The sequence below is a fragment of the Erythranthe guttata genome, chromosome 14, assembly GCF_056151865.1.
Source record: "Erythranthe guttata isolate IM_541 chromosome 14, IM_541, whole genome shotgun sequence".
NCBI classification, from domain to species: Eukaryota; Viridiplantae; Streptophyta; class Magnoliopsida; order Lamiales; family Phrymaceae; genus Erythranthe; species Erythranthe guttata.
Window position 1 is genome coordinate 15,300,561 of NC_142546.1, and position 23,726 is coordinate 15,324,286.

Sequence of the window (23,726 nt, forward strand, 5' to 3'; positions counted from 1 at the left end):
TATTAATTAATTTGGAACATCTTTATGAGTGACGGAGTCAGCATAGGACCCATAAGAGGCTATTGTCTCCACAAAATTCTCGAATTCCTATTTTTCAATTAAATGTTAAAAGAATTGTGTACCCCCCAACCCACCGCATAGTAGTTTGGGCAAATGACGATCGTGAGTTATGGTCAAATTACAAAAATTCCCCTCATTGTTTGGGTAATTACAGTCACCCCCTCAACTATGTATTATTTTACGAAAATACCCCTCCAGAGGTAAATTTAGGGATGTTAAATCGGTTAAACCGAATCGAAATTCTGGTACGCCAACATTTCATACTGTTTACCGAACTGAATATACGATTTGGTTCGGTAAATAACCGAATTACATAAATTTTATATAAAAATATTTAAAAGGAGGGGTGGCTGTAATTATCCAAACAAGAGGAGTTTTTTTGTTATTTGATCATACCTCAGGGGTGGCCGTAATTCGGCCCCAGCTAACTTAAAATTCTGGCTCCATTAGTGATCTTTATATAAATATAACTAAGTAAACTAACCACACCGTCTCCCAAAAGCTATAAGCGTATTTTATTTACTACCGTTGTTTCATTAAACTTACAATTAGTCGCGTAAATATATAATACACCAAGTTAAGGACACACAATAAAATTTTATCATTCATTTACACAGACCGACATAGATGTTCGCGCGTGTGTTTATTTCACGAACGAATGAATAATATACATCAGAAAAAAACCGACGAGGTCCGTGACATACTTCATTCGACGTAGTTAGAGAATGGCTATATATCACTATATGGATATTTATTGCACAAAAAAACCATTAATTAAACAAAAGAATAGGAAATAATCACTTGAAAATTTGTCAAAGAATATGATTAATTAATTAATATATATTCTAATAATTAACAAAAATGCTAATTAATCAAAAGCTTCTATTCCTGATAATTAGTTATTCTGAAGTTGTGTTCAGTTGGCATTTTATCATATTCTGAAGCTGCTTTGCTTGTTCTTCAATCCTCATCTGCAACTTCTTTTGACTCTAAAAAAATTAAATTAAACAAAATAAATTAAAATTAATTGAAAATGTAACAAAAACAGTATAATTAAAATAAAAGGAAAAAAAATAAAAATAAATTGATGATAATTAAACCTCTAATTGTTCGTAAAGGCTTCGTTGAACATCCATTTGTAATCTCAGAGCCTCCACAATCTGCTCCCCCCTGTTTATAAATATATATTGTGTCAATTAATTAAAGTAGTAATTAATTAACGATTAATTAATTAAAACATGGAGTAATTAACGAATAATTAATATCAATTGTGCTTACGTTTTTGAGTCGTCGAGCTGCTGCTGCTCAGCATTGCCTGCATGCATTATTAGGTACAAATCATTAATTAATTAACTACTAAAATTATTACTAGCTAAGATAAGTAGTATAAATTACACTACAAGATTTGTTTAAATTTGAGGCCCGACTCGCAAAAAATATATAAACTCAGATTCCCTCCCAACTAGGAATGGCAGCGGAGCGAGTACCCTCGAAAAAGTGCAATACCATAACCATTAGCATTTAATCTAGCTCAAACCATGACCATACCAAACTCATTTAAAAAGTTAATGGAAATACCAGAACCATTACCACGAATATCCGGGTACCCACGAGTACCCATTTACCATTTAAATTACTATAATAAAAAATAACTTTGGATTCGATAACGTTTAAGTAACTCTAAAAAAAAGGGGAAGAAAAAAAGAAAAGAAAAAAAAACTATACAAATATATCCTCCCTAATGTGTTTAATATTTTATTTAAAATTTTGCCAAATTCTTTTACCAAAACCATTACCAAACCCTAATGGTTTCGGTAACGGGTTTTAAACGGATCCGATACCCGCGGATAGCTAGCGGTTCGGGTTTTTTTGCCATCCCTACTCCCAACCCGTCTTAGCTTACACTCAGACCCGCCTCGATCAAGACCTGAATTAAACGGTTATGACCGGCTAGATCCATTAACATTAAATAAAAAATTGACCAGTTTTCTAACTTTCATAATATTTTGCTTGTATATTTTAACAAAAGAATCTCAAAATTAAAATGCAATATTTTACAAGTGATATAAAGTGATTAATAAACTTGTCAAACTAATTATATTTTAATTAATTATATTCAAAAGGCAAAACCGCTAGCGGTAGTCGGGAGGTAATAGGTATGAATTGCGAGAAATTATATATATTCAAAAAATTGAAAGGATGAGAAAAGGGATAAATGAGAATAGGTACGAAGGAAATTGAAATTTTGATAAAGGAAATCGAAAATTAATACATATATTATGATTTTTAAATATAATGGATTTATACGGGTCGGTTTCAATAAGACCCGTAACCCGACACATAACCATCCGGTTCTAGAAACTAAAATCCATTACCCGATTTATAACCATTTAACTTACTCAAACCCGGCTCAAACGGGTCAGTTCCGGTCTAAGACCCGACAAACCCATACGTATTGCCATCCCTAAACAAAGGGTAAAAAAAATCTGACTTTAGGAAGCATCGAAAAAAGGGTCAAGAATCCTAATAAATTCTAGTATTAATTAAATTAAATTTCAAGAATCCTAATAAATTTCGTGTTTTCGATACATTTGATGCATTAAATGTTATCGGACCAAAACGAGCCTAGCTACGATACTCTGATCGTTACAGATTTTAGCGTACCTTCCGTTGCTTCTGGCGTTAGTCGAGCAAATCGATACTTCTGCGAAAAACAAAACCAAAAAAATTATTTAAAAAAAAATCAGAAAGATGATCATTCACACACACACACACATATATATATATATATATATATATATATATATATATATATATATATATATATATATATATATATATATATATATATATATATATATATATATATATATATATATATATATATATATATATATATGTGCAAGAACTAAAACATTTTAATTATGTTAAACCTGTAAATGGCTTTTAATATGAAAAATGGTCAATCCATTACACTTCATTAGCTTAAGGATTTCCTTTGGTGTTGCCTCTGCATTCATTACCATCCAAGAAAAAAGAAAATATTAATAATGTGAAAATATAAATTAAATAAATAAAAATAAATAAATTAATAATTAGTGATGATCGAAAGCTAGTACTTACTTCTGGCTCCTCCTAGACGTTTTACGCAGTCGATAAATTTCTCGTCGAGTTCCTTAGTCCATTTAATTCTCGATTTCTTCTTCTTGTTCGTAATTGCCTCTTTTCCCGATACAACAACCTTAATCGAACCAAATTTTATTGTCGTCCCGTTATCAAAATTAATTTGAGGCTGCTCCTTCTCTAGCTGACAATTTTCTGCCTGCCATAATATAATTAACTCGAAAAATAATTAAGTAGTACTTATGTGGAATTATATATATAATGAATTAATTGATTAACTAATTACTAATACTCACATTAATGTTGTTATTGAAACTTAACATAGAGCACGAATTTGATATTGTAGCATTGTTGTTTCGGTGCTTGCATTCTTGAATAACGCCCTTCTCGACCGTTATATTATTACCGCAATAACAAGATTGAACGATCGATTGTAAAGTGTCGCCCGATTCAATTTTTTCGCGATGCGGAGAATTATTATTATCGGCGGGATCTTTCAACGGCCTATACGAGTATAGGTAGTCATGATCGTCTGCATAAGAGATCGGATCGGAAATTTTTATTATAGATCTAAATTAATTCTGGAGACTTTTGTTATTTAAGCAGTCTCTAACAGGGTTTCTAAAATAATAATAAAAATTAATACATATATGAATGAATTACATTTTGAATTAATTATCAAAAAAAAAGAATTACATTTTGAATTTTATAGCAGCGTCGAAGATCGACGGCGTTGACTAACCTGATAAAATCGCGGGCCCGACATTTTGATGCCGTCGTCTCATTTCTTCGTCTTGTTCTTCGAAGATTGCCGGTAACTGAGGGTGCACGCAACTATCCTGCGGCGGCGAACTAGTGGAATAGTAACTCTGAAATTCAAAAAATGAATTACTAATTCTGAATGATCCTAAGTTGTTACATTGAACACCAATTTGCTCATTGATGTTCATTTTTTTTTCTTTTTCTTTCTCTCTCTCTTTTTTTTTTGCAAATTAACAATGAAAATAAATGATGAGAAAATATATATGCAGAAAAGGAGTTAGGGCAAAACGACAAACGACAATACTATATTATATTATATTACCAAAGTTCATGAAGTAGGAGAATGAACCAATGAGCACACATGTGACAAGAAAATGTCAACACATTTTCCTACATATGTTGTCATTTTCATTTTTAATTAATAATTAATTAATATATGTATGGGGATGAAAAAGGACAAAAAAGAAAAAGAAAAAAGAAATTATCAACACAATGAGGATAATGTTTAAAGAAAATCAACTAGCTAAAGAATATAAATTGTGTGGACTAAGTCTAGTTTAGAAGAATAATCACTATTAGTAATTAATAATATAATATAGTGCAAGATTCTTTTAGATAAATGAGGTTCGATAAATTAAAATTATCTCAAACGGAGTGTCGTCATAATGTCGACAGTGGCGATTTCAGGATTTTTTCTTCTACTAATCTTTCACGGCTTGAGAGGCCGCGTCCCTGGAAGTCATTTTATTAATATTTATAAAATAAATTGCATAAAACAAGTATAAATAAAGTTATATATGGATTGTTATAAAGAGAAATCAATTGATGTGGTTAAATAAATTGTAAAATATACATAATCCATTTGACTATTACATGTCATACAAAGAGAAAAGTTCATACTTGGTCTTAATCACTAAAATTACAGTAATGTTTCATTTAATCTTTATGTTGCATGGCCCATGCGTTGTAATAGAAAATGAATTTTATATTAAACAGAAAATGATTAAAATAAATATAATCATTAGGAAGAATAGTTCTATTTTTTTGATGTGGACAAGTGGAAAAATATTTGCCGCGAGAATAAATTGAAAGGGTGTTTGTGTGAGAATAAATATTCTATCGGGGTTTATTTATAATTATGAAAAAGATTGTGCCTCTCTCACATAACCTTCCAATTAGCAAAGGGCCGGTTGATATACATCCACTTAATTCATTGGGCCCAAGGGCTCGTACCTCGTTGGCCCATCAGCTAGGTACTAACATTATGTGCACATATATTTAGGGTAAATAACACTTACACCCCCTCGTGGTTTGGACTTTATGCACAACACCCCCTTGTACTTTCAATATAGCAAATGAACCCCTTATATTTTAATATAAATACATAATCCCCTTTTATTTTTACAAACTTCTTCTTTCTAATGAATATGATTATTTGCCAAATGGAATACAATAGGGAACATTATGTTTGAATTAAAAGTACAAGGAGTCATCTGCACAAAGTTCAAACTATAGAGGTGTCATATGCCTACATTGAAAGTACAAGGGCGTCATGTGCACAAAACTCAAACCACAAAGGGGTTAAGTGCTATTTAACCTATTATTTATGATAAATAGCACTTGACATCCCTGTGTTACAAGCTTTTGCAGATGACACCACTGTGCTCGTAATATCTGTAAATAACCCTCTTATGGTTTATGGGGTAGCTTTCGCAGTTTTTCGTCAAACTTAATCGCATGTCCCAAACTTCAAAGTATTTTCTTTTTATTTTTACAGATGAACCCTTTGTGCTTACATTTTCCCTCTAATTTTTACAGATGACCCCTTTAAAGTTTGACGGAAAAACTAACGGAAGCTACCCCTAAACCACAAGGGCTTATGTGCTGTTATTACGAGCACAAGGGGATCATTTGCAAAAACTTGTAACCACATGAAGGTTCAGTGCTATTTCCCTATTATTTATTACATGTTTGCAGTCATTAAGAAGTACGATCAAAGTAGGTTCTTACAATTTTTTCTTTGAGAGATATATCTCATTGTGAAAAAATACCCTTAAACATCCATGTCTATAGGCTCGTTCGGTTATTTACATCGGATTTGTTTGGATTAATTTTCTACTAACTAATTAACATGTAGTTTGAATGATAAAAAAATATCTCCGACCCTAAAATTGTTCAAGCCACCAATCTTGTTTTAATCTTCTGGGAAAAGGGTACCACAAATTTAATGAAATATTTGTATTTAATAATGAACTTTGATTTTAGTATTGCACTTGAAAAAGTACAAATATCGTTAACCGAGACCATATTTTATTTTCCTTTAAAAAAAAACTAGCATTTTTTCCCCGTGCGATGCACGGAATATTATTTAAAATTTGGAAAAAATAATTAATTTAATACATAATAAGAAAATATAGTACATAGTAAAATTTAATAATGTAGTAATATTCATATTATTTATAACATTAGTTTTTTTTTTAATATTGCAGATTAAAATTTATAATCCAATATATAACTAATATTTAACAAATCGAATTTCTATTTTTATCTCTTAAGATTTGAAATATATTGATGAAAAATAGGAGATTGATAATTATTGAATATTATAGTAAAAAAATAGTAGAATATAACTAATATTTAATAAATCGAATTTCTATCTTTATCTCTTAAGATTTGAAATATATTGATGAAAAATAGGAGATTGATAATTATTGAATATTATAGTAAAAAAAATAGTAGAAGAAAATATTAAAAATAAATAATTACCGAAAATCATTAGGGTTTTTTGGGGTTGCCAAACGTTTCTTTTATCTCTTTGAAATATATTGATGAAAATAGGAGATTGATAATTATTGAATATTATAGTAAAAAATTATTAAAAATAAATAATTACCGAAAAACCATTAGGATTTTTTAGGGTTGCCAAGCGTTTCTTTCTTTTATATATAAGATAATTATGTAATTTAAGTTTTCCAAAATATAAAGAAGAAAAGAAAACAGCAAACGGCGCCGTTTGGTCTTGCAATAAATACAAAACCCTAAAACCCCCTTAAACCCAACACTTCCATCATCTCTCATCAAACCTCTCTCTTCAGAGCAACTATGGCGGAGGAGGAACCAGAGCAACAACCCTCGCCGCCTTCAGAAGACAAACCGCAACCCAATTTATGCGAAGAGTGCAACACCAATGCGTCAAAGTACAAGTGCCCCGGCTGCTCTCTCCGCACGTGCAGCCTCACCTGCGTCAATTCCCACAAGCTACGCACCTCCTGCACCGGCAAAAGACCCCTCACCGATTTCGTTCCGATTTCAAAATTCGACGATAATCTCCTAATTTCAGGTGATTAATCAAATTTTTTCTCTCTCATTAAAAATGGTGGCTTTTGATTTTTAGGGTTTCGAAAGTTCAATTCAAATGCTAATTTAATGAAATGCTGATGGAATATTCTTTATTTGCCCAATGAATGTATCTAAATGTTTCATGATCGGCAACGCGTTCGATTTCGTAGAGTTTTTAGCCTTTCCTTTAACTAATTAGTGATTGAAAAAATATTTTCAGAAACTGGAATTTCGTGTTTTGAAGTACTATTGAAATGAATAGATTTGTTATTAAGTTTTCGATCGTTTTTTGCGTAGATTACAAGATGCTCGAAGAAGTGAAAAGAATTGCGGATTCAGCGCAGCGAACGAGAGTTAAGTTATGTGGGAACTATCAATTCAGGCTTCCGTTTCACCTCAAAAGTCTCAAGAATGCTGCTTTAAGTCGTAGAACGAAGCTGCTGTTTCTCTCTAATGGAATGTCTAAGAGAGAAACGAATCAGACTTATTACAACAACCGGTAATTAGTTATTTCCGACATAACTAGGTTGTACTTTATATAGACTCTGTTTTTTTTTTGTTGCCAGGATAACTCAATTCTCCTCACGTTTGTTTGCAGGAAGAAATTCATATCTTGGACAATCGAATGGAGGTTTCATTTAACTGAAATTGTATTGGTTGATCACGGGTGAGGACTCTTTGACTAGTCGAATCTTTTTTCGAGATTCATTTTTTTTTATATGCAATCATCACATGAGTTCTTTTCGATGCAGAGTAAACGAGAATACAACTCTTTCGTCTCTGATTGAAAATCATCTAAAACCCGGACCATGGAACCACTCATTGAGGCCATTCTGTGACGAGAACCTCAATTCTCTCAAATTTTTCATTCGCAAATATCCGAAGGTTTTTTTTTTTTTTTTTCCTGCGTTTACAATCTTTTTTTATGTTTCTTCTTTCAAATCTTAACTTATCCCTTTTGTGCATTCCTCTAATTTTTCTTCACTCCATACAGGGAGTAAAATCGCCTTACCGACAACTAAACATAGAAGCACCAATTCGCGAGCAGTTGGCGAATCTTGTTATTTTGGAGTACCCCGTAATTCACGTCTATTTACCCTCACACACCTACGATTTCGATGTAATAAAGGACATTATTCCAAGAAAAGTGGAGATCAAGAAGTCCGATAATCACGATTTTCCTAATCATCAAGGTGTGACATTTAAGGAGGAAGAAATCGAAGATGTGGGTTATCCAGACACTCAAGTTTCGGATCTCTTGAACTACGATGCCAATGAATCGGAAGGGGCAAAACAGTCCGAACCAGCTTCTCAAGATGATAATTCAAACTTCGCGATAACTGAAGATAGTAATGGCGTACCGAGTGACTCATGCATTGAGCAATTAGTTGCTATTGGTGATTTTGACTTCGAACCGGGCTCGGTTGACTTTTGCCCGGACCTTATTGGAGATGATAGCACTGACGACTATCTTGATTTTGATGCGATATTATTGGCTGAGCAGAAGTACATGGAGGGTGGAGCATATGTCATGGACGAAGAACCAGAGGAAGGAGAGTTGAGTAGTTGACGTTCTTTTTGCAGCTCGGAAAGAAAAGAAAAAAACCGAATAGAAAGGGCTAAATATTGCTATATCTTTAATCGTATACTCGGTGAGTTGGTGTTTGTTTGTCTGTACAAAAAAATTCTATTACTTGCATATGAAAACCGAGTGCAATCATGTTGAGCCTTACCTGCATTTGCTTGACTGCTGTTTCTGGTGATTGATGATATTACTATGGATACCCGCAGATAAAAAAATCAATTTTTTATCGTTTTTTTTTTTCAGAATGCAAAATAACAAATTAAATTGTTATTTTTTTCAACCTCCAACCTAATTTCTAACGCACAAACTGCGAAAAAATAAAAATCACACCGAGTTATTAAAAACAATTATATTTTCTTACAAAATAAAATAAAATAAACTTTTATCACTAAATTATTCGATTGATGAGTTATTTATTGCAACGGCTGGAAAGATTAGGCAAAACTATTTGGAATAAATATGATTTTTAGGTAAAAATATTTGGAATAAATATGATTTTCAGATATCTTGATCACGAAATAGTTGAATGATTTTTTTTCGTAAAATATGTATTTGATAAAAAAAAATTTAAATATATTGATGAGATGTATTTTTATTCTTGTACAATTTTAAAATAATTGATGAATAAAAAAAAGATTTGACATTTGTCATCCTAAAATATACCGCTAAAAATATTAAATTACTTTTATTAGCTTTAAAAATCATTTGGCGTGCATTTGGCGTCCATTTTGTAGAAACATGCGAAAATGAGTTAAAACCTAATTCTAATGTATCTCGGAATTTGAGAAGTAACACAACTGACGGAATCCTCATCTGAAGTTTCTATGAATTGATATGATTTTTTTAAGAATTTCCTAAAATAATAAAATTTGATATTTGTGAGTCGAAAAGACGTCGGATCACTGAAATCTTACACAATCATGAGCTACGGTCATGAGTTTGGTTGGTTGAGCTGTTTGCTTTGGATAGGGTTGTTAACGTACAATTAAAACTAAAAAAAACCTTAATAAGTTGGGAAAAACGACCATTTTGCTGAAAAAATGCATAAATGTGGTGAACCAAAATTCTGTTAGATTTCGCGATATTAATAAACACCCGATAATGACAGAATCATTATCGGGTACGGTTTATATGAATTGATATGAATTTTCTAAAAGTTTCCTAAAATAGTAAAATTTGATTTATATGAGTCGAAACGAAGTCGGATCACCGAAATTTGACGCGATTCATGAGCGAAGCTCATGAGTTTTGTTCGTCGAGCCATTTTGCTAGGGATAGGGTTAACGTGCTATTAATACTAAAAAAAACCTAAAAAACCGGGATAACGACCATTTTACAGAAAAATGAGAAAATGAGTGAAAACATAATTCAAATGTATCTCGGAATTTTAGAAGTATAACAAAAACTGACGGAATCCTCATCTAAAGTTTCTATAAATTGATATGATATTTCTAAAAAAAAATCCTAAAATAGTAAAATTTGATTTTTGTGAGTAGAAAAGGTGTCGGTCACCGAAATCTTACGCGATTCATGAGCTACGGTCATGAGTTTCGTTGGTCGGATCGTTTGCTTGGGATAGGGTTGTTAACGTGCAATTAAAAAAAAAACCTTAATAAGTTGGAAAAAACGACCATTTTGTTGGAAAAATGCGAAAATGAGTTGAACCAAAATTCTATTAGATTTCGCAGTATAAGAAACAACCCAACTGGCACAAACATCATCAAATGTTTATAGAATCTACATAATATATCTGAAATCTGACGTGATTCATGAGCAAAGCTCATGAGTTTTGTACGTCGGGACGTTTTGCTTGGGAAAGGGTTGTTAACGTGTTTATCATTGTATAACATATGCAAGTCAGTTGCATTGTATTGGATTTATTGCATGCGTTTAGGGCAGTTGGTATCAAATAAAATAACAGTGGTTGTTTGGATCAAATTCAAGATTTGAATGTTCATATGTTATTATGGTTGTACAAGTTTGGGACCAACGATATATTCGTTCTTACTGTGAGGAAATAAAAACCTTCGATGTGTAGTTTTTCATTTATTTCAGCTTATTTCATCACTTACACCATACAAATTAGTTTTTCATTTATTCATTTATTACATATCAACAATTGATCTTACTATTTCGATAACCTTTTTGTTATTCAATATTTGTTTTACGATGAATACCCCGTGCATCGCACGGGTGTAGTACTAGTTTATTATATTTCGAGGGTGTAAGGTGTTATTAATTTGTTTCGAGAATATAAAGTGCCAAAATGGTATATTTAAAAGGTGCAAATGGAATTAAACCCTAATGCAAAAAGGAAAAAAAAAGTTATTTCATTAATTAAATCGACGACAAGTTTTAGCAAGTACTGTATTACTAAGGTGGTGTTTGCAAATGCTTTTTGAAAGTGATTATACGGTTTTTTTTTGCTCATAATATGTTTTTAGGTGTTTGCAAAATCAACTTTTGCTTTTGCTTCTCTAAAAATAATCTGCTTTAAGCTATTTTTTTAAAAGCACCCATAACCCAACCTTTTCTATTTAAGTTCATTTTCTGGAATATTTGCAAACACTCCCAACTTTTAGAAATAAGCAATTAAAACTAACTTAAATCACAATCACTATTTTTTGCTTTTAAATAATCATTTGCAAACACCACCTAAATGGACGAGTTGCTTCAAGGCCCAAATAGCGTATCCTAAAAGTAGAAATATCAATGCTTTGCTTCAAACAAAGTATCCGCACACCCATCTTTTCTTAGGATATTTAAATCGTAAGGTCCCTCTTTTCAGCCTACCTGAGTTGGTTGGTTATACACTGAATTACCTGTAGAAGACAAAACCCGACTTTTATTTGTCTCTAAATTTATGCGCTGTCAATTTCGATGAGACGTGCATAACCATCCGATTGCTCGAAATCTTCGCCTAAACCCCCAAACTAGACTGCATTATTGACATAATTAATATCCAAGTCGAATTTGTTGACGTGCAGGCGATCTTGGAGTTGATGCAACATGCTGAAACGGTTTGACAAGCTTATTGTCACGGCCCGCCAGTTTTCCTTGATTGGGTAGGTTAAGAGTCCAAAACTTAGCCCAAATAGAATTAGACCTAAGATGACCAAAATGTAAATAGACGTGGGAAAACTTTCTAGAATCCTACATTGTAATTATTTTGTAGGAATTCGTTGGGGTGTACTAGTGAACAACTCCTAGCCCTCAAATCAAATAAATCTCCATGATCCATTAATGAGGTGGTCGAGGTGGCCTAATATAAATAAGAGTAGGGACTTTATTTATAAGTATCCAAGAAATGCAATTAATTGTAAGCACCTAAGCAATACAGATTCGTTGTTAAGGGAACAAGACATTATGCTCGGCAAAATCGATACACGTATGGTTATAGTGGAAGATTACTAGGGTGGATAAAAGTAGAGGATATGCGAGAAACATTTATCAAGGACAAGAAAGGAGGTGGCTGAAAAGCTTTACTCAGGAGGGCTAATACTGGTTTCATTCTTTGAAGTATTTTTTATTTTTATTTTATATTTTATTGGTTTTAATAGAATTGTGAATCACCACTTATATCAGTATTAAAACCAATAAAATATAAAACAAACTAATACTGTCATCCCGATTTGTTAGTCGAGGATTTAGTTGTAGATTTCAAAACATAATTGTATTTTATAATGGATTAAATTCTATTCATTGCTCATGGATCAGGGATCAGGTATCTATGATTGACTTATAAACCCTAAGCTTTTATCTAAGTAATTGTATTTTACCTTGCATATCGTGCAATAAGAATTGTGTAATGTTTGGTTTGAAGTACGCTGTATTTTTGTCGAAATGTTTATTATATGTTGCCAAACCCTAGCAATGTATGTTGGTTATGGATGCATTTCAAACAGAACAGTAAAGATTTTCAACGTGCATGGGAGTTTAAAATGCTAATATGATACCATCTTTTTGGGCAATTATTCGAGAAAACAGTTGATGTCGGTGCCAAACAAGCACTAGTTTCGTTTCTTGAACGAAAAACACCAAAACAAAAATCAAGGTAAAAAACCGAACTTGACTTCCCCTCATGTTTCAAGGAGCAAGTGGAAGTGGATGAGCACGATTGATAACACCGAATATAAGGATACGTAGGAACTTGGCAAGTAGGGCAGAGATAGCGTTTCCCCAGCACCCTCCTCGCAATGCAACACGAATGGAAAGCATGATTGCACGAGGGGAACACAGATAAATGAGTCCCCAACATCGGACCCCGCAAACAAATGTCGCAGAAGGGCATAATCGTCATTCCATCTTCAACATCCTCAACCCTAATCTTCGCCTGGTTAACCTCTCTGATTGCAAGCCCCCCTGTCATCAGACACAACAAATAATACAAAACGTCTGTTTCAAATTGTTTCCGACCCACAACCCTTGGCCAAATGACACACGGGACCATTTTTTCTTCTCTTATGGCTCGTTCGCTAACATAATCAACCGGCTCCCGTTCTTGCTGAACTGTGAAGACATTTAGGCTAACAGCTACAGGGATTAACCATCGAGATGCGTGTTCGGGTTCCCCGGCCGCTCGAACGGCAAAATCGATCGCCTCTTGGACAAACATACCGATTTTGTCGTTAGTCATCCAATATTCCGCAAGTTTCTACTCCACCATCCACATCAGACCATGTGCACCATCTCCACATACTTCCGCATTGAATCTCTCCGAATCCATAATCCGGTCTTCGGATTAGTTCGTGTTCAAAATGAAGCTAGTTCTTATCTCGAAAAGATAGGTTTTCTCTACACGTCTATATTGACCTTCGCACGATTTTATTATTCCATCGTCGATCGAGAAATCGTAATGATATTTGTACCCCGGCACTCTACATGAAGCCACTCCGAGTATAGCCCGATAGCCGGTACAACACTTGTTCCTTCAACTTTATTATTATCCATTAGATATATCTATTTACCTAAACACATATCAAAATTAAAACGAAGAACATGGATAATCGGATTAAAATAAAATCAATAAATCGTATAACTGGCTTTACAACGTGACTGTATAACTTTAGTAAGTATATATATATATATATATATATATATATATATATATATATATATATATATATATATATATATATATATATATATATATATATATATATATATATATATATATATATTTATTTTCCTTTGGTTTATGATTTTATATTTGTTGTTGATGGCCAACCTCAAAAAAAGAGTTTTGTAGATGTTACACTTGGTGAAATACAACGTGTAATTATGTATTATTAATTTTTCACATAATAACAAATATCACTTGTGTTGTGTATTTATATCGATCTACAATGTAAAATTACACCATGCTTTGCATCAGATCTCTCATAAAGGCCCTAAAAAGTAATGAAATAATCTACAAATGAATTTTAATATATTACTCTTTTAATTCACTTTTGAATTATGTACAACTATTGGATGAATAAATCAAATCATCCACCAAAGAAAAAGCTAGCTTAAAGTAATTTATGATGTGGACAACATTATATTTTTTCCAAGTTGAACTCATCCCATAGAGTTCACAAAAGTACAAATTATAAGAAGAGCAATATGGGAAGAAAAAGAAAAAAAGTTTGATTCAAGTTGGTTGAATGGCCATTTTTACGAAAATACCCTCACAACTTAGTTTCACGCATCGTCGGACGCTGCATTTCAAGCGATGGTTCGTGCACATTCTATGTCTCAGTTGAGTCGTCAATCAGATACGGAGTTGTAAACCAAATTATGTGTAGATCAATGTTTCAAGATCACCCAGTATATTTCATCGAATATATCATCTACAACACCGTTGATAAAACAAAATAGATATCACATACTATCAAATCTCAAATGTAATTATTCATTCACACTTTTGATATTAATAATAAAAGAAAAAAACACTTTAGACAAGATCGGGGCAATTTTTTTTTTGGGGTTGTTTTGTTTTGGAGTTTTTAAAATGGGGTTATTTTTGAAATAGTAATTAAATTGGTGTTGGCCGCCACGGGGAACGGCGGCATCGGACGGAGACGCCACCGCTGGTGGCGGCACCGGGAGGAGACGCCGCCACCAGTGGCGTCTTCTACTTTTTAAATTATTATTTTAATATTTTAATATTTTAATATATTTTAATATTTTATTATTTTATTATTTTAATATTTTTTAATATTTTATTATTTTAATATTTTCTTATTTTTTAGTATTTTTATTATTTCTTAATATTTTAATATTTTCTGATTTTTTTAATATTTTCTGATTTTTAATTTTTTTTTACAAATAAAACAATTCTAACTACATTTTATTAAATTTATTACATTTTATCAATTAGTGTTAAATTAATCAGTGCATATATTTATCTAATCAACACAAAAAAATATGTAGACAAAAACAAAAGGAGTTTCTAGAAAATAAAAGAGTTATATAAAATAAATAGGTCCAATAAAAGAGTTATATGAAATAAATAGGTCCAAAATAGCTAGAGAATCGTAGATAGACCAACTAAATCTGTAAATATGGGTACCTGAGATGTAGACGCACCGAACATATCCATAAATCCCTGTGTAGTAGAACTATTTATTTTATATAACTCTTTTATTGGACCTATTTATTTTATATAACTCTTTTATTGGACCTATTTATTTTATATAACTCTTTTATTTCTAGAAACTCCTTTTGTTTTTGTCTACATATTTTTTTGTGTTGATTAGATAAATATATGCACCGATTAATTTAACACTAATTGATAAAATGTAATAAATCTAATTGATAAAATGTAATAAATTTAATAAAATGTAGTTAGAATTGTTTTATTTGTAAAAAAAAATTAAAAATCAGAAAATATTAAAATATTAAAAAATAATAAACATATTAAAAAATAAGAAAATATTAAAATAATAAAATATTAAAAAATATTAAAATATTAAAATAATAAAATATTAAAAAATATTAAAATATTAAAATATTAAAATATTAAAATATTAAAATATTAAATATTAAAATAATAATTTAAAAAGTAGAAGACGCCACTGGTGGCGGCGTCTCCTCGCGGTGCCGCCACCGGCGGTGGCGTCTCCGTCCGATGCCGCCGTTCCCAGTGGCGGCCAACACCAATTTAATTACTACTTCAAAAATAACCCCATTTTAAAAACTCCAAAACAAAACAACCCCAAAAAAAAAATTGCCCCGACAAGATCTCTAGTAGTATATATTATAATATTCCTTGTAGTAGGTGTTTTTTTTTTTTTTTTTTTATGCGAATCATTTCAAGTTTCACTATACCATGCTTCCCTCAGATACCTATCAAGTATTATTTTCTACTCTTTTATTTATTTTATATTATTTATTTATTGTGAATATCAATTTATTTATTTATTTTGTAGGGGTATGCAGATGGAGGCGATTATGATATTTCGTCGAATATTTTAAGCCGAAAGATCTCAGGTAAATATTTCAGATTATTCTAATGATTTTTAATTTTTTTTTTGAATTTTTTGATATGTTATTATGTAAGAAACATGGGATTGTAATATATTTAATTCATATTTTTGCGACCACACAAGCTTCTGTTACTCTAAAAAAAATCTTCTAAGGGTATTTTAGTCAATTTATAGTAAGACGCATGTATTATTTCGAACTATTATTCTTATATTATAATCATCTAGATTTCGTGGACTTCCTCTCTATGTTTCAAAGAGCAAGGGGAATACGTCTCTGAAGATACGGATACGCAGGAACTTGGCAAGTGGGGCAGAGATATTTCTTGCCCAACACCCTCCTCGCAATGCAATGTGAATGGAAAGCATGATTGCACCCGGGGAGCACAGATATATGAGTCCCCAACATCGGTCCCCGCAAACAAATGTCGCATAGGGGCATAATAGTCATTCCATCTTCAACATCCTCAACCCTTATCTTCCCCTGGTTCGTCTCTCCGATCTCAAGTCCCCCTGTCATCAGACACAACAAATAATACAAAACATCCGTATCAAATTGTTTCCGACCCACAACCCTTGGCCAAATTACATACGGGACCAATTTTTCTTCTCTTACGGCTCGTTCCATTACAGAATCGATCGGCTCCCACTCCTGCTGAACTGTGCACACATTTAGGTTAACAGCTATAGGGATTAACCATCGGGACGCGTGTTCGGGTTCCTCGGCCGTTCGAATGGCAAAATCCATTGCCTCTTTGACAAATATACTGATCTCGTCGTTACTCATCCAATATTCAGCAAGCCTGTACTCCACCATCCACATCAGACCACGTGCACTATTTCCACTCACTTCTGCGTTGAACCTCTCCGAGTCCATAATACGGTCTTCCGATTCCATCGTGTTCAAAACGAAGCTTGTTCTTATTTCGAAAAGGTAGGTTTTTTTCCCACGTTGGTATTTGGCCTCGTACAGATTAACTATTTCATCGTCGATCGAGAAATCGTAGTGATATTCGTACCCCGGCACTCTACGTGAAGCCACTCCCAGTATAGCCGGTACGACAGTTGTTCCTTCAACTACATTATTATCCATTAGATTCGTATACCTGTTTACCTTCAAACATATCAAAATTAAAATCGGATTAAAATAAAATCAAGAAATTGGATTAAAACAATATAACAAATCGGATTAAAATAAAATCAACCACTTAATCAATAAATCTACACAATCCTAAACCGTATTAGCAGACATCCTTTTCCTCAGTATTTCTAGGTTCAGTTACCAAAAAAAAAAATCAATTTTTTTTTTATAATTTAAGAAAATGCTCAGAACAAAATAATAGCAGATCCACCGCACTACAGAATTAAAAAAAAAATGAAAAATAATATAATTAAATGAATAATAATACCGATACCTCAGAGAGGATGAACGGAAATCGGGAGAATGAAGTACCTAAGCGAGACAGAGTGAAAACCCTAGACGTGTGGAAACATATTCATTTATTTTCTATTTTCTATTTTTTATTATTAGGGTAATTACAACCAACCCCCTGAGGTATGGTCAATTTACAAAAAAACCCTCTTATTTGGATAATTACATCTACCCATTGACTATAATTTTTTCTTACACCTCCACCCTTATGGTGTCAAATTCAGCATAATCATCTAGATTTCGTCGAATGTACTCTATTTTGTACTCGTTTTGTCTAAAAATACAATTTCGAATGCACCACAATCTAATGTATACAGGCCAAAAATTACATATTATGATCATCTTACTTCAAAATATGGAGTTCAAATGAGATAAAACGGGTTAATAAGTGATAATATTCTATATAATCTCGAAGATTCCACTAAATTTAAAACTGTAAGAGTGAACGTGTAAGAAGATTTATAGTTGATGGGGTTGATTGTAATTACCTAACAAAATGGAAGTTTTCGTAATTTGACCATACCTCAAGGGGTAGTTGTAATTTACCATTATTATTGTTATTATTATTATTATTATTATTTTTTTTACTAGGCCCATTTATCTATGTTCACAAGCCCATGGTAACAAAAAAATTAAATTACTGGATCCATTATTACGAGACATTTTTGTTTAGGAATATGCTTAAAACTTAAAAGTGATGTATTAATTATCTATATATAATATAAAAAGAGGATCTATGCCCTATATGAATGACATGTGGCAAATGTTGATGTCATACCTCTAAATTGCTTAGTTGGAGTTCAATTGTATTATGTGGCATCTCAAATTGATTAGTTGACATTTTTATTTTGGTATGTGTTTAAGTTATTTCCTATTTAATATTTGCACATTCATTTAGAAATTAACACATGTATATATATTATTCCATGCATACAATATCCTAAATTCTAAATATATTTTTATATATTTAATTTTCTGAAATATATTTTTCGCATGTCCTTTTTAAAAAATTAATAACACTCAATTTTTTTTATTATATACCTATTTTCGTAATATTCAAAATCTTTTTAAAATTTACATTTATATTTGTATTATAAATATATATTAATATATTTTATTAATGAATAATTATATGTTGTCCATTTTATTTGATTCGTAATAAACAGTTAATCAAATGAAATATAAAAAAAAATTATATTTTATTAATATATATACGAATCAATATATATTAATTAATAATTCAAATGAATATATCAATAAATTAATTTATCAATATACATGTAAATAATTAAATATAGACTATATCATTGATTGATTTCTATGTATATAATATATAAATTAAAGTAAATTATAAAATACATATATATATATATATATATATATATATATATATATATATATATATATATATATATATATATATATATATATATATATATAGAGGACTATTAGTGAGAACCCTCTCCACCTTTATTTTAATAAGGAAGGATCCAGCTCCTTTTTCTTTATTAGTGGGAGACCCATCCTTTTTTTATTCTCAAATTTACCCTTCCTCTATTCACTACCTATTATAAACTACTTTGATACACTTTTATTTTTTTTATTATTTTGTATTTTAATTTTCATTTTCATTTTTTTATTTATTTCTTATTCAAAAAAAAAAATATTTAAAAAAAATATTTTTTTAACTTTTTTATTATTTTTTTTAAAAATATTTTTTTACTATATTTTTTTGTCTTCACTTAAAACAACTATATTTCAATAAAACAACTATTATTAAAACAACTGTTATTAAAACAATATGATTAAAACAACTATATATCTCCAACAACTCTCACTTATCAAAATCAACTATTACATTCAACTAAAAAGTAATAAAAACAACTATATTGCTGACGAAAACAACTATATTGTTGTACGAAAACAACTATATTGCTGTACGAAAACAACTATATTGCTGTACGAAAACAACTATATTGCTGTACGAAAATATCTATAAATCTGTAAATAACACCACATAATTTCAACAAAAACAAAACCTACATTATACTATTGATTGAACACAAAATTAGCCTTCTATATAAGAATTCAACCAAAAACTCCAATTAAGAAAATTAAGATTCGAGAATTGGATTCAAAAAAAAAAATCAGAGAAGAAGAAGAACAACAACAATGAAACAATGGGGCGGTGGTCTATATTTAAGACATTTAATGACATAATTGATTGTTTTAATACAAGGACTGGTCAGAAGCATATCATCCACATAAAGGAGCAAGAACACAGGAATTTTGGCAGAGTGTTTGAAATACAAGCATGGGTCATAAGAACTTCTCAAAAAATTTAAGGACTTCATGCATGCATCAAATCTTTTATTCCACTGTCTAGGGGGCTGCTTAAGACCATACAAAGATTTTTTCAATAAACACACATAATCAGAATGTTTCTTATCAAGGAAACCTTCAGACTGTTTCATGTATATTTGCTTATCTAATTCACCATGGAGAAATGCAGTTTTCACATCCATTTGTTTTAATTCCCAATCAAATTGAGCAATTAAGGCAAGCATTATTCTCACAGTAGTAAATTTCACAACATGAGCAAATATTTCTGTATAACCAATTCCTTCTTTTTTGGTGAACCCCTTAGCCATTAGCCTAGCCTTATATCTAAGTGAATCAGATTCATGTTTAACTTTAAACAGCCATTTACAGTCAACTAATGAACATTCAGCTGGTTTTGGCACAAGAGTCCAAGTATGGTTAACATGCAAAGATTCAATTTCTTCATTCATAGCATTTAACCAAGACACAGATTCATTAGATTTAAGAGCTTCCCTATAAGACTTAGGTTCTTTACCATCCAGAGACTCAAAAACATGAAACACATAAGATGCAAGCTGATAATCATCTAAATGATGAGGCCTAATGATGTTTCTTCTACTTCTGTCCCTAGCAAGTTGGTAATCACCAAGATTTTCCACATCAGGCACATTAGTATTAACATTTTGATCAAAAACATCATTTTCAGGCACATTATTATCAGTTTCACTATCAGAATCAGATATAGTTTCATGTTGAGCAGGCATAACATGGGAAGTCTCCACCTCAGTAGAGGTAGACTCAGAAAAAGTAACAGACAAACAAGGAAACTCATTTTCATTGAATATCACATTTCTACTTATCACAGTTTTATACCCCTGTTCCCCCTTAAGCCAGCACCTATAACCTTTAACCCCCTCTAGATAACCCCAAAAAAACACATTTAATAGACCTGGGATCAAGTTTATCATGTTTCTGGTGCACAAAGGCAGAGCAACCAAATACTCTAAGATTAGACAAACTAACAGGACTACCAGACCACTAAGTTTCAGGTAATTCATCACATAGAGGCACAGAAGGTGATCTATTGATCACATATGCAGCAGTTAAAATAGCTTCACCCCAAAACATTTTAAGCAAGCCAGATGAATTTAACATGGACCTAACTCTATCAAGTAATGTCCTATTCATCCTCTCAGCAACACCATTTTACTGAGGGGTGTAAGCTACAGTTTTATGCCTCTTTATGCCAGACTCAACACACATAGCATCAAATTCAGCATTACAGAATTCAGTTCCATTGTCTGTTCTCAAGGTTTTAATTTTCTTTCCAGTTTGGTTTTCAATTAAAACTTTCCATGCTTTAAATCTTTGAAACACATCAGATTTATTTTTCAGCAAGAAAACAAACACTTTTCCGGAAAAATCATCAACCACAGAGAGAAAGTATCTATTACCACCATGACTAGGAACTGGGGCAGGGCCCCACACATCAGCATGTATATATTCAAGAATATCAGTGCATTTTGAAGAGTTAGGGAAAGGAGACACAGGAAATTGGACCTTAGTCTGTTTTCCTAAAATGCATGAGTCACATATGGGCAGATCATACACACCGTCATTATCAAGATAATTGTTTTTATGCAATAGCTCAAGCCCTTTAGCACTTATGTGACCTAACCTCCTATGCCAAAGACTAGAATGATCATGTTTAACAGAATTAGCATGCAACAAGGGTTCAGCAGAACACACATACAAATTTTGCATTCTAACAGCTTTGAACACAAACTGATCATCTTTCATAATATTTTGGCAACCATTTCCCCAACTTCCATGCAGACTACTATCCTCAAGTACAGCCACAAAAAGCAAATTACTACTCAAATTAGGAACATGTCTCACAATTTTAAGCATAAGTTCAAAACCAGATTCAAACTTAAGGATAATAGTTCCTAAACCAACCACATTTATACCACTGCTATCAGCCATAGACACTTGCCATTTTTCAGTTCCACATAGGATGTAAATAGGTGTCTATTTGGTGTCATGTGGTGTGTGCATGCAGAATCAAAGATCCAATCATTATCACATAGAGATGAAATCACAGAGTTGACACAATCATGCACAGACTCACCAATCATGAAAACATCACCCAGATTATCAACAACAACATTAGCCTGTTCATTATTCTTATCATTTTTAGGTTCAGTACATTCATTTGCATAATGACCAGGTTTACCATAATTATCACATTTTCTGCCTTTGATCTTGTTCTTACTCCACTCTTTGCCCTTTTTAGGTTTTTGAAAAAACTGATTTTGGTTGTTATTACTAGAAGAGGCCTTGTTTTGAAACTTGAATTTAGGCTTTCCTTTCACAAAGTTAACATCACCAAAAGATTTGTTACCCTTATTGGTTTTTAAATCCAGTTCTTTGCTTTTTCAAACCATTTATGACAGTGTCAAGAGTAACCTGATCTCTACCATACTTAATAGCAGATTTTACATCACTATAAGTGTCAGGAATTGCATTTAAAAGCACAATAGGAGTATAATCATCAATGTTTTTATCTCCAGTTAACTTAATGTCCTGAACTAGCTTTGTAAAAATATCCAGATTCTCATCTATATCTTTACTCAAATCCAGTTTAAATCTGAAAATTTTTTCAAGTAAAAACATTTTTTAGGGCAAAGAGGTTTCAGTATACAGATATTGCAGTTTTTCCCATAAAGCTTTAGCATCATCTTGCTTTCCTAATTTTCTAATCACAGAATCACTCAAATTCAAGATCATCAAGGAGTAAGCAAGTTCATCAAATTCAGCTTTCTTAGCAGCAGGTGTGGTATCTTCATAGTTTAGAGTAATAGCTTTAAAACATTTTTGCTGAACTAAAACACCTTTCATTTTTTGTTGCCATATAGAAAAGTCACATTTCCCATCAAAAGGAGCAACATGATATGCATTCATGATTCACACAGATAAGGGGTACAGAATCACACAGAATCACAGAGAATCACACAGAATCACACAGAATCACACAGAATCACAGAGAATCACACAGAATAATCAGATTGCCCCCCTTTCCAGATTCCTGCGACACTAAGGTGGTCCGGACAAGAAAGGGTTGCTGAGAGCAATCCTAAGCTACACTAACAGTAGGAATAGTTGCGGAAAGATAAACCACATAGAGAGCTGGAAAAATAAATCAAATATGAGCACATCTGCCACACAGGGCCAAGTAGTGCCACATAGGGCCTCCACGCCACACAGGGCCAACTCAATGCCACACAGGGCTCCCAACCTCCACAGGAATAAACCAGGAAACGAAAAAACTAGGGTTTCAGAATGACTTACCTTATCAGAACCAAGTTAGGTTCTGTAAGCCTTCTTCAAGCAGATCTTCGAGCAACTAAGCTCTTGATACCACTGTAGAGTTTCTACCCGAAGAAAGCTTAAAAATAAACTCATAATAAATATTAGTAAACAATAAACAAAGTGTAAACAAATATAAACAGAAGTATTGATTTGAAGACAGCTCAGTCTTCCAAACCAATTCACACCAGAGATCCACTAAGGTCTCCACTTGTTACACACACACACAGTCTAGGATAGCACCATTCTCAGAATACCAATCCCTCTC

The 23,726-nt window shown here is 32.0% G+C and overlaps 3 protein-coding genes across 3 annotated transcripts; 1 reads left to right on the forward strand and 2 right to left on the reverse strand.

The window, feature by feature from the left end:
* Window positions 1–909: 909 nt before the first annotated feature.
* LOC148765281 (uncharacterized) lies at window positions 910–4,145 on the reverse strand. Its single transcript, XM_088813563.1, has 8 exons — window positions 3,926–4,145; window positions 3,480–3,715; window positions 3,184–3,382; window positions 2,994–3,070; window positions 2,725–2,764; window positions 1,339–1,375; window positions 1,161–1,230; window positions 910–1,049 (listed from the first exon to the last, which is right to left on the reverse strand). The coding sequence occupies exons 1-8, from the start codon at window positions 4,131–4,133 to the stop codon at window positions 960–962; spliced, it is 957 nt and encodes a 318-aa protein (XP_088669689.1). The 5' UTR covers window positions 4,134–4,145; the 3' UTR covers window positions 910–959.
* Window positions 4,146–6,953: 2,808 nt separating this feature from the next.
* Window positions 6,954–9,016, forward strand: LOC105952405 (HIT-type Zinc finger family protein). The gene is made up of 5 exons (XM_012975946.2): window positions 6,954–7,285; window positions 7,582–7,783; window positions 7,883–7,951; window positions 8,037–8,169; window positions 8,279–9,016. Exons 1-5 carry the CDS (start codon window positions 7,048–7,050, stop codon window positions 8,852–8,854), a joined length of 1,218 nt encoding a protein of 405 aa, XP_012831400.2. The 5' UTR covers window positions 6,954–7,047; the 3' UTR covers window positions 8,855–9,016.
* A 7,300-nt stretch (window positions 9,017–16,316) lies between these two features.
* Window positions 16,317–17,821, reverse strand: LOC148765282 (uncharacterized). The gene is made up of 2 exons (XM_088813953.1): window positions 17,751–17,821; window positions 16,317–17,449 (listed from the first exon to the last, which is right to left on the reverse strand). The coding sequence occupies exon 2, from the start codon at window positions 17,426–17,428 to the stop codon at window positions 16,589–16,591; it is 840 nt and encodes a 279-aa protein (XP_088670079.1). The 5' UTR covers window positions 17,429–17,449; window positions 17,751–17,821; the 3' UTR covers window positions 16,317–16,588.
* Window positions 17,822–23,726: the final 5,905 nt, after the last annotated feature.